This window comes from Pristiophorus japonicus, chromosome 16 (genome assembly GCF_044704955.1).
Source record: "Pristiophorus japonicus isolate sPriJap1 chromosome 16, sPriJap1.hap1, whole genome shotgun sequence".
In the NCBI taxonomy this organism is placed as follows: Eukaryota; Metazoa; Chordata; class Chondrichthyes; family Pristiophoridae; genus Pristiophorus; species Pristiophorus japonicus.
Genome location: NC_091992.1, coordinates 103,277,508 through 103,290,177, shown reverse-complemented (window position 1 = coordinate 103,290,177; position 12,670 = coordinate 103,277,508). Strand labels below are relative to the sequence as shown.

The following is a 12,670-nucleotide window of genomic DNA, read 5'->3' as shown; positions in this document are numbered from 1 at the left end:
TCAAACCAATTAAGTCCTATTAAGTATCTCACTTGCAAGTGAACTTTTTAACTACTAATCCATCTTCCATTAACAAAAGCCCTTTTATTGTAGCAAGAGTATGATTTTTTTTCCCTATTTTTCATTAATAGTCACATATTCATACTTGATTCAAATATGAATTAAAATACTCCCTGGACACTAAATTATAGAATCTGCCATATGTTGATAAAAAAAGAATTCTGCAAGGATAAGCTGTGTTTAGAAATATTTAAAACTGAAGATACCCAGTGCTCAACAAATATTTAAAAAAGGCAACTTCTAGTTAAAGCATTCAAAACCAAAACTAAAATAAAGTGTGTGTGGGATATGTGGAACATTCTTTGTTCCAGTCCTATTCACATCCCTCCCGCACCTCTTTTTCTGGTACATTGATGACTATTCATTGATGCCACTTCTTGCTCTTGCCCTGAACTAGACAATTTTATCAACTTTGCTTCAAATTTCCACCCCTTCCTCGTCTTCACATGGTCCATCTCAGACTATTCCCTCGCTTAACTTCTTGATCTTCATTTCTGGGAATAGGCTGCCAACCAATATCTACTGCATGTCCACTGAATCCCACAGCTATCTTAATTATACTTCTTCCCACCCTGCTTCCTGTAAGGACTCTATTCCATTCTCCCAGATTCGCCATCTTTGTCGCATCTGTTCTGATGATGCCACTTTCCAATCAGTGCTTTCGGTAAGTCTTCCTTTTTCCTCAACTGAGCATTTCTCTCCACCATGATTAGCAAGGTCCTCGACCATGTCCGTCCTATTTCCTGCACTTCCACCTCCCTTCCAGAACCATGATAGGGTCCTCCTTGTCCTCAACTTCTGTTGAATGTGGAGGCTGGTGGGGTGCACCATCCTCAGCTATCTCCAGCACGATGCCGCCATCAAACACATCTTCCCCTCCCCTTTCAGTTTTCCGAAGGGACTGTTCCATCCACAACATCCTGGTCCACTCTTCCATCACCCCCAAAACCCGCTCCCCTTCCCATGGCATCTTTCCATGCAAGCACAGGAGATGCAACAACTGCTCTTTCACTTCCTCCCTTTTCATCTTCCAAGGCCCTAAACACGCCTTCCAGGTGAAACAGTGATTTACTTGTACTTTAAACTGTATTTGTTGCTCATGTTGCGGTCTCCTCTACAATAGGGAGACCAAGCGCATATTGGGTGATTGCTTTGCTGAACATCTCCGTTCAATCTGTAATTGTGATCCTGAGCTTCCGGTTGCTTGACATTTTAATTTACCGCCACACTCCGACCGCTCTGTCCACTGCCTCTGACATGAAGCTCCATAGAAGCTTGAGGTACAGCACCTCAACTTTCCATTAGCACTTTAAGCCTTCCGGATGAGTTCAACAATTTTAGATCATAACCACTGCTCCCATTTCTTTGGACAGCAGGTGCTGGTAATGATTCTGCTGCTGCCATTTACTGGTCCTCCAGACCCATCTTTTGTTTCTTTACTGTCCCATGACCATCCCCTTTTGCCTAGCACCATCATCCCTTTTGTCATTTAGTCACTTCTACCATCCATGCCATCACAGACCTTCCCTTTTGTTCTTTCCTTCCCTCCCCTTTCCCGATCTCCATACTTGCTTAAAACTTATTACATCTGTAACATTTCCAGTTCTGAGGAAAGGCCATTGACCTGAAAGGTTAACTCTGTTTCTCGCTCCACAAGTTACCTATTTGTATTGGAATTCCGCAACATTAAATTTTAAAAACAACAAACTCTGAGGACTAGGTGGTGCAGTGGATTAGGTTGCATGTTCGGTTTACCTCTGGACCTGGGTCCAATCCAGCCCAAATAAATGGGATGAAATCACCATTCTTCAGTTAATTTGGGGTCCCGATTGGAGGATTTTGGGCAGCCTCATCTAAACTCTTATGGCTGTGGGCTGACAACACAAAGCTGTGCAGCTTAGCACGAATTGGGAATCTCAGTCAGAAGCGCACAAGGACGGCCTCTGCAGGAAATGAGAATGATATTCTTTTCTGCAATAGGACATATTTTTCTGAGGCTAGGGATAAAGCATATTATTGGATCAGATTAGAAGAGAGAGATTTGATCTGTAGCGGGTTGTACTATGCCTGCATTGAGTGGTTGAGATTGGGAAATTCAGTAGTATTCCATTCCCAACATTAATATCCATTGCCTGGAGCTCACAAAAGCCTGATTTTACATCAGGCCTATCTCCAACTTCATTTTTTTTGTTAAAATGCTATGCATGCTTTCAAGTGTTTCTAAATCACAAGGCCAGTATTGGGGACACCAAATAGGTCATATAGATGTCAACTGTTAAATTGTTTTGTGCAGATCTGCAAAGACCAAAGAACAGCAATGCACTTTTGAAATAAATCACTTTGAAGTCTTGTTCCCCGTGAGGTTTACTCGAGTTCTTTTGCCTCACATTTATATTTTTGCTGTCAAAAACACAAGCTGAATATTTGATATCCCATTTATGCAGTCAAGATATGCTGTGATTTCATAAAATACATATGGGAATGTACACTTTCATGAAATCTATATATTTATGTCTTGCCCTTGGAAGCAACCCTGTAAACAAGGTGATACCAGTGCTCAGAGATATCAAAACTTCCACTAGGAGCAGATTTGCCTCTTGGCACAATATACCAACAGCAGCAAGTGTAAACAGCTGCCACCACAGCACTTGGGTTGGGTCTGCCATTTTCGGTAGGCCATACGCAGGTTGAGAGCTCAGCTTGCCCAAACAAGTCAGCAATGTGTTTTAGCAATTGAGATTATGCACTAATTGCACATTTGTTGATTAGACTCAACCACAAGTGGGCCAGTTCAATAGGAAGCAGTTTTGTAGTATACTGGGTATTACTAGGTTCACTATTTCATAAAACAGATGAGATGAAAACAGAACTAATGAGGAAAACTTTAGATAAAAAAACCTTCATTATATTGCTCTTCATTAAATGAAACAGAAAATAGTCCATTTTAATTGAGCAAGTACCTTTGATCAAAGGACAATTAGATATATCTACTACTTTCAAAAAGTCAGAGATAATGTTATACACCATGATTGATCAGATTAGAGGAAAATGACACAGAATGGAGTTTACAGACAAGTTTATCTCGAAAAAGAAGAATTAGGAGTAAATAATAACTAACCTTTGGTTTTATGTTCAGCAGCCTGAAAGAAAAAGCAAAAAAAGCTTATAGAACTTGGTTCATTTAACTACTTATCACCAGAAAAGCAGGTTTTCTATTAAGTATAAGCAAAGATGACCAATGTGAAATACCCCACCTTTTTCTGAGCAGCTTCCTTCTTTTTCTTCTCTTCTTGCTTTTTCTTTTTCTTTTCTTCCATCAAATGGTCCTCTTCTTTAGTTTCTTGTTCTCTCTCACTATTTCATTAAACAGACAAAAACATTTGGAAAATTGAAAAATTGAGCATTTAAAAACTTGCAAGCAAAAAGTTAAGAGCAAAACTTGAAAAACAGAATTCCCGAATCAAAACGTTGTAGTGCCAGAGTTACAACTATTGCAGCTCACATATTAAAAATGTCACTAATCGATATATCACATATCTAACTTTATAAAACACTGTTCTAACTGTAATGTGTTACTTTTAAAATTGTAATTGCCAGACACTTCCAGAAATTTCAACACTACAAACATACAAACAGTTCAACATTGAGGCAATTCATTTTCCTTCTGATTAATGCTCAAAATTATCTGGCATGGTGACCCAATTTTGAAGTTTGTTATTTATTTCAACACTGGAAAAAGTTTTTGTTTCAGTCTAAAATTCTCATGGAAAGTCCAAAACTAAGGACCATAAATATAAGATAGTCACTAATAAATCTGATAAAGGATTCAGGAGCAACTTCTTTAGACAAGAGAGTGCTGAGGATGTGGAACTTGCTACCACATGAAGTGGTCGAGGCGAATAGCATAGATGCATTTAAGGGGAAGCTGGACAAGTACATGTAATAGAAAGGAATAGACAGACATGTTGGTAGGGCGAGAAGTATATAAAATTAGAGGAGGCTTATGTGGAGCATAAACACCCCTGTTTCTGTGCTATATGTAACTAGATAGCATAATGAGGCTTCCTTTGACATTAATTTTCATTTTCTACATCAGTTATCTGATCACTGAGTCATTTGTTCTATACGACTACAAAAAACAAAATGTGTTACACCTTTAAGTATCTGCATTCTCATTTCCAATGTTTCATTTACTATTAATTCTAACCATACTTTATTCAGTAACATTTCTGTAATCTGCTACAGAAATGCTCAAGGAAACCTTCAATGTGCAAGAAGTTATATTATAGTGTTATCAACAATATTCTATTTTGCAGTAATTGAAAAGATCTGCAATTTAAAAAAAAAAGACAGCAGTATTTTTTTAAAAAAACCCACACAAAAAGATGCACCCCCTCTCCATGCGGCCTCCACTTGAGGCTGGGGAATTACCAAGCAGTCGAGGGTCTATTCCTGGAGACTCATGCAACACATACTGCTGCTCTTCCATCCTCCCTCCTCCAGCACAGCAAACTGATCAGAAGAAGCATCAACCACAACTGACAGGACCATCAGGACTCCTTTCCCCAATCCCAAGCACCCAAGATGAAAAACTGCCTCAAGCCCACGTCACACTATTTTCAGTGCAAGCACAGTCAGACCAAACAGACTGGATGTGCTAATGCATGCCTCCAGGAAGCAGTATGCAGTCAGTATATGCTGGGATTTCATAAAATATGTACAGGAATGTACACTTTCATGAAACGTATAAGGAAATGTACACTTAAGTGTACAATGACATAAAAATACGAATATACACTTCATTATATAATTGTTTCATAAAATATATGCATGATTATACAGTTATAGGTCTAATAACTTCATGAAGTATGTGAATGTATTTTCTTGAGAAACAAAAAAACCATAAATCCTTTATACCAATGCGATGTCATTATTGACAGCAGTTTGCTTTACATGCTGGGAGCTGTAGTCAAAGACGTTCATTGTTATGTTTGTAAACAGACAACAAACATGGACAGGAAATACAACGCAATTAACAGATCACTCAAGAAGATTGAGACTTGTTATTTTTGGCACGTTTTTGTCGATAACCATTTAAATTGAGACACACAGATGGATATTAAGTTGGATACAGGATAACTGAAAATTAAAAGGAGCAAATTACTTGGAATATTATTCCATACTTTAACTATTAAGTGCATAATCCACAGGACAATAGACTTTTGCAGGTCAATGATTCATCTATAGTTTTTCAAATCCCCAAAACTCAAAATTATTATTAATGCTCAACATACCAAATCGTATTCTTTATGGAGGGTTAGCATTTTCTCTCACTGACACACATGCAGAGAGAGGCACACAAACAGGGACTCAAATGTATTTTGCTGTCTCTGCACAAAAGGTGCACATTTCAGACCCTTTGTGACTAAATAGTAACAGATCGTGATCCAATAAACATTCCACTTGAGGTTACGGTAATATAACCCTTGGGTTTTCAAACTGCGGTCTTTGAAACTTACGAGGTCCTCAAGGTCATGAATTTTTTGACGTTTTCAGTATTTGTTAACTTACTGCAGACTACTCCATTTAATTCAAATGATGATAATTCAAATTGTTTTTAGCATTAAAATTCCCACTTTGCTGCATTACATTGTTTAATTTGAATTATCAAGTAAACTGGAGCACTCTACTTTCTTCACAATGTACTTTTTGTTTTGGTTGCTGGATATTAAAAAAATGTTCCTGCAAAAGATCATGGGGATGACATTTGTGCCACAGTAATGGCTTATCTACAGAGTATGACATTTATGGGCCAGAATTTGCTCACAAAATAACAGCAAGTTTAATGTACACACCATTATTAGTGTGTGAATCGTCCAGCAATTTGTGGCGAGGAAGAGACACAGACTATTAGTCCAATTATTCAACAAGGTCCCAGTTGTCCTTTGGGCTCGCCGTGTCATTATCGGCTCGCACTTCCAGCAGTTTATGGCGCAAATTATTTGCGAGCAAGGGTGAGGGAAAAGGTCTAACGGGGCACGCTGCGAGATGCCACGTCCCAGCAAATTCTGGACAGTTATGGTACAGTAATTCCAGGAAATTATGGGATGAGTGACTTATGTCAATACTTACACCATGCCATCATTTCCTCAGACTATTGCCCATTCCACAAAAACCCTTGCTGAAATAGTTGAACAGCTAATCATAACTCCCTTCCCATTAAAATCCATGGCAAAATTGAGTTTGCTGAATTAATACCACTGCGATTGGCACAGCCATTTAGACAATTGTAGAATGGCGTTGGTGGGGTCAGTGATGCAAATAATTAACTGCGTGAATCGGCGAGCGACAGAAGGCCAGCGTGAATCGGCGAGGACCAAAATTCAGCAAAATGCGAAATCCGGCACGGATTCAGTCGAGGGTTATAAGCACATAAGAAATAGGAGGAGCAGGCTATTCGAGCCTGCTCCGCCATTTAATATCATGGCTGATCTGATCATGGACTCAGAACCACTTTCCCTGCCCGCTCCCCATAACCCTTTATTCCCTTATCGCTCAAAAACCTGTCTATCTCCGCCTTAAATATATTCAAAGACCCAGCCTTCACAGCTCTCTGGGACAGAGAATTCCACAGATTTACAACCCTCAGAAGAAATTTCTCCTCATTTCAGATCTAAATGGGCAACACCTTATTCTGAGACTATGCTCCCTAGCTCTAGTTTCCCCGGAGTGGAAATATCCTCTCTGCATCCTCCTTGTCGAGCCCCGTCATTATCTTATGTGTTTCGATAAGATCACCTCATCCTTTTGAACTCCAATGAGTATAGGCCCAACCTACTCAACCTATCTTCAGAAGTCAACCCCCTCATCTCCGGAATCAACCTAGTGAACATTCTCTGAACTGCCTCCAGTGAAAGTATATCCTTCCCTAAATACGGAGACCAAAACTATACGCAGTACTCTCGGTGTGGCCTCACCAATACCCTGTACAATTGTAGCAAGACTTCTCTGCTATTATACTCCATGCCCCCTTTCAATAAAGGCTAACATTCCATTTGCCTTCCTGATTACTTGCTGTACCTGCATACTAACTGTGCTTCATGCACAAAGACCCCCAGGTCCCTCTGCACTGCAGCACTTTGCAATTTCTCTCCATTTAAATAATAATTTGCTTTTCGATTTTGCCCACTCAGCCTGTCTATATCCCTTTGCAGATTTTTTGTGTCCTCCTCACAATTTGCTTTCCCATCTATCTTTGTACCATCAGCAAGCTTGGCACCCCACTAGTTACTTTTTGCCAACCGGAAAATGACCCATTCATCCCGACTCTGTTTTCTGTTAGTTAGCCAATCCTCTATTCATGCTAATATATTGCCCCCAACCTCATGAACTTTTATCTTGTAAAGTAACCTTTTACGTGACATCTTATCGAATGCCTTCTGGAAATCTAAATACAGCACATCCACCAGCTCCTCCTTATCCACAGAGAGTCGGGATAAACGGTTCATTCTCAGGTTGGCAATCAGTAACTAGTGGGGTGCCGCAGGGATCAGTGCTGAGACCCCAACTATTTACAATCTATATTAACGACTTGGAAGAAATGATCAAGTGTAACGTAGTCAAGTTTGCTGACGATACAAAGATGGGAGGAAAAGCAATGTATGAGGAGGATACAAAAAATCTGCAAAAGAACACAGACAGGCTAAGTGAGTGGGCAAAAATTTGACAGATGGAGTATAATGTTGGAAAGTGTGAGGTCATGCACTTTGGCAGAAAAAAAATCAAAGAGCAAGTTATTATTTAAATAAAGAAAAATTGCAAAGGGCTGCAGTACCGCGGGACCAGGGGGTACTTGTGCATGAAAAACAAAAGGTTTGTATGCAGGAACAGCAAGTGATCAGGAAGGCCAATGGAATCTTGGCCTTTATTGCAAAGGGGATGGAGTATAAAAGCAGGGAAGTCTTTCTACAGTTCTACAGGGTATTGGTGAGGCCACACTTGGAATACTGCGTACAAATATGATGTGATTGGGATTACGGAGACGTGGCTCCAGGATGATCAGGGCTGGGAACTCAACATCCAGGGGTATTCAACATTCAGGAAAGATAGAATAAAAGGAAAAGGAGGTGGGGTAGCATTGCTGGTTAAGGAGCAAATTAAGGCAATAGTTCGGAAGGACATTAGCTTGGATGATGTGGACTCTATATGGGTAGAGCTGCAGAATACCAAAGGGCAAAAAACGTTAGTGGGAGTTGTGTACAGACCTCCAAACAGTACTAGTGATGTTGGGGAGGGCATCAAACATGAAATTAGGGGTGCGTGCAATAAAGGTGCAGCAGTTATAATGGGTGACTTTAATATGCACATAGATTGGGTTAACCAAACTGGAAGCAATACGGTGGAGGAGGATTTCCTGGATTGCATAAGGGATGGTTTTTTAGACCAATATGTCGAGGAACCAACTAGGGGGGAGGCCATCTTAGACTGGGTGTTGTGCAATGAGAGAGGATTAATTAGCAATCTCGTTGTGCGAGGCCCCTTGGGGAAGAGTGACCATAATATGGTGCAATTCTGCATTAGGATGGAGAATGAAACAGTTAATTCAGAGACCATGGTCCAGAACTTAAAGAAGGATAACTTTGAAGGTATGAGGCGTGAATTGGCTAGGATAGATTGGCGAATGATACTGAAGGGGTTGACTGTGGATGGGCAATGGCAGACATTTAGAGACCGCATGGATGAACTACAACAATTGTACATTCCTGTCTGGCGTAAAAATAAAAAAGGGAAGGTGGCTCAACCGTGGCTATCAAGGGAAATCAGGGATAGCATTAAAGCCAAGGAAGTGGCATACAAATTGGCCAGAAATAGCAGCGAACCCGGGGACTGGGAGAAATTTAGAACTCAGCAGAGGAGGACAAAGGGTTTGATTAGGGCAGGGAAAATGGAGTACGAGAAGAAGCTTGCAGGGAACATGAAGACGGATTGCAAAAGTTTCTATAGATATGTAAAGAGAAAAAGGTTAGTAAAGACAAACGTAGGTCCCCTGCAGTCAGAATCAGGGGAAGTCATAACGGCGAACAAAGAAATGGCGGACCAATTGAACAAGTACTTTGGTTCAGTATTCATTGAGGAGGACACAAACAACCTTCTGGATATAAAAGGGGTCGGAGGGTCTAGTAAGGAGGAGGAACTGAGGGAAATCCTTATTAGTCGGGAAATTGTGTTGGGGAAATTGATGGGATTGAAGGCCGATAAATCCCCAGGGCCTGATGGACTGCATCCCAGAGTACTTAAGGAGGTGGCCTTGGAAATAGTGGATGCATTGACAGTCATTTTCCAACATTCCATTGACTCTGGATCAGTTCCTATCGAGTGGAGGGTAGCCAATGTAACCCCACTTTTTTAAAAAGGGAGAGAGAAAACAGGTTATTATAGACCGGTCAGCCTGACATCGGTAGTGGGTAAAATAATGGAATCAATTATTAAGGATGTCATAGTAGTGCATTTGGAAAGAGGTAATATGATAGGTCCAAGTCAGCATGGATTTGTGAAAGGGAAATCATGCTTGACAAATCTTCTGGAATTTTTTGAGGATGTTTCCAGTAGAGTGGACAAGGGAGAACCAGTTGATGTGGTATATTTGGACTTTCAGAAGGCTTTCGACAAGGTCCCACACAAGAGATTAATGTGCCAAGTTAAAGCACATGGGATTGGGGGTAGTGTGCTGACATGGATTGAGAACTGGTTGTCAGACAGGAAGCAAAGAGTAGGAGTAAATGGGGACTTTTCAGAATGGCAGGCAGTGACTAGTGGGGTACCGCAAGGTTCTGTGCTGGGGCCCCAGCTGTTTACACTGTACATTAATGATTTAGACGAGGGGATTAAATGTAGTATCTTCAAATTTGCGGATGACACTAAGTTGGGTGGCAGTGTGAGCTGCGAGGAGGATGCTATGAGGCTGCAGAGCGACTTGGATAGGTTAGGTGAGTGGGCAAATGCATGGCAGATGAAGTATAATGTGGATAAATGTGAGGTTATCCACTTTGGTGGTAAAAACAGAGAGACAGACGATTATCTGAATGGTGACAGATTAGGAAAAGGGGAGGTGCAAAGAGACCTGGGTGTCATGGTACATCAGTCATTGAAGGTTGGTATGCAGGTACAGCATGCGGTTAAGAAAGCAAATGGCATGTTGGCCTTCATAGCGAGGGGATTTGAGTACAGGGGCAGGGAGGTGTTGCTACAATTGTACAGGGCCTTGGTGAGGCCACACCTGGAGTATTGTGTACAGTTTTGGTCTCCTAACCTGAGGAAGGACATTCTTGCTATTGAGGGAGTGCAGCGAAGGTTCACCAGACTGATTCCCGGGATGGCGGGACTGACATATCAAGAAAGACTGGATCAACTGGGCTTGTATTCACTGAAGTTCAGAAGAATGAGAGGGGACCTCATAGAAACGTTTAAAATTCTGACGGGGTTAGACAGGTTAGATGCAGGAAGAATGTTCCCAATGTTGGGGAAGTCCAGAACCAGGGGAAACAGTCTAAGGATAAGGGGGAAGCCATTTAGGACCGAGATGAGGAGGAATTTCTTCACCCAGAGAGTGGTGAACCTGTGGAATTCTCTACCACAGAAAGTTGTTGAGGCCAATTCACTAAATATATTCAAAAAGGAGTTAGATGAAGTCCTTACTACTAGGGGAATCAAGGGGTATGGTGAGAAAGCAGGAATGGGGTACTGAAGTTGCATGTTCAGCCATGAACTCATTGAATGGCGGTGCAGGCTAGAAGGGCCGAATGGCCTACTCCTGCACCTATTTTCTATGTTCTATGTTTCTATGTTACAGTTTTGGTTTCCATATTTACGAAAGGATATACTTGTTTTGGAGGCAGTTCAGAGAAGGTTCACTAGGTTGATTCTGGAGATGAGGGGGTTGACTTATGAGGAAAGGTTGAGGAGGTTGGGCCTCTACTCATTGGAATTCAGAAGAATGAGAGGTGATCTTATCGAAACATATACAATTATGAGGCGGCTTGACAAGGTGGATGCAGAGAGGATGTTTCCACTGATGAGGGAGACTAGAACTAGAGGGCATGATCTTAGACTAAGGGACCGCCCATTTAAAACAGAGATGAGGAGGCATTTCTTCTCTCAGAGGCTTATAAATCTGTGGAATTCGCTGTGGAAGCTAGGACATTTTATAAATTTAAGACAGAGATAGACAGTTTCTTAACCGATAAAGGATTAAGGGGTTATGGGGAGCGGGCAGGGAAGTGAACCCGAGTCCATGATCGGATCAGCTATGATCATATTAAATGGAGGAGCAGGCTGGAGGGGCTGTATGGCTTACTCCTGCTCCTATTTCTTATGTATCCACCCTGCTCGTTACATCCTCAAAGAACTCCAGCAAATTTGTCAAACATGATTTCTCCTTTCATAAAACCATGCTGACTCTGCTTGACTGAATTATGCTTTTCCAAATGTCCTGCTACCGCTTCCTTAATAATGGACTCCAGCATTTTACAACGACAGATGTTAGGCTAACTGTTTTCTGTCTGCCTCCTTTTTTTTTTAAATAGGGATGTTACATTTGCAGTTTTTCAATCAGCTGTGGCCTCCCCAGAATCCAGGGAATTTTGGTAGATTACAACCAATGCATCCACTATCTCTGGATTTCAGACAAGAAAATCACTAGTCTGAATTCCGGAATGCTCGACCAAATCCTTGCCGGGTTTCAGGTTTTGCCAGATTTCGGACCTCGCCGCTCAAAATCTGGTACGGATTCGGTTGAGGATTCTGGATTTCAGATAACCTATTGATTTTCTTGTCTGAAATCGGAAAAACCCAAAATCCGGCACGGACTTAGTCCTGAGGATTCCAGATGTTGTACCTGTATATATCTGGGGCAAGCAGGTTGCTTGTTTCTAGCTTTAAACTACCAACCCAATGTGAATTTTTAAATTTCATTTTTATAGCTAATGGTATGGGCGTTCCATTCCTCAAGTGAAAAAATAATGAAGGGGGAAAAAAAAGTTGACTTTGACAACAATGTGGATGATGAATTCCAGAAACTACTGTAAAACAAAACTCATTCACTGCACTTCTGTTCTCTGATGAAAACCCAGAATTCATGCTCCTCATATTTTTTTTCAATCCCTTAACCACAATCAAGGTTATGGGGAGTCGGAAAGAGAAAATATCCCTGGTAGTGACACAGAAAATGTCCTTTCAAGCAATCTAACGCAATAATCAGAATGATTCATCAATGGTAGGACATTCCACTCTGGGTTTGTGCCTATGTAATTTCCATTGCTTGAAATATATAATCATTTCCTTCCAATAATAACTCAGATATAACCTTACACATGTACCTTATAAAAAGAGCCTTTCCAGTAAATGGCTAGCAGGGAAATCAAAGTTCAAAATTGTCTATTGCATGATCTGCTGCATTTCTGCGACAAGGTTAAAAGATGTCCGAGGGAAGGGATATAGGGCAACAGTGATGTGAAAACCAATTTGAAGTTTGCAAGCAGAGCTGCAGTAAAATGCAGAAACATGAACAGAATGTGGTTTCCTCACAACCAACTTGAACTGAATTGCTTAGCCT

The 12,670-nt window shown here is 41.0% G+C and overlaps 1 protein-coding gene across 14 annotated transcripts in view; it reads right to left on the bottom strand.

Moving 5' to 3' along the window:
* The window catches only part of tnrc6c1 (trinucleotide repeat containing adaptor 6C1), a 173,978-nt gene that overhangs the window by 123,394 nt on the left and 37,914 nt on the right, over positions 1-12,670 (bottom strand). For all 14 annotated transcript variants that reach the window (XM_070857623.1, XM_070857629.1, XM_070857632.1 and 11 more), the window contains exons 3-4: positions 3,315-3,414; positions 3,179-3,200 (exon numbers count right to left, since the gene is read on the bottom strand). In XM_070857623.1, coding sequence (XP_070713724.1) covers positions 3,179-3,200; positions 3,315-3,414 — 122 coding nt within the window. The remainder of the gene's footprint in view (positions 1-3,178; positions 3,201-3,314; positions 3,415-12,670) is intronic.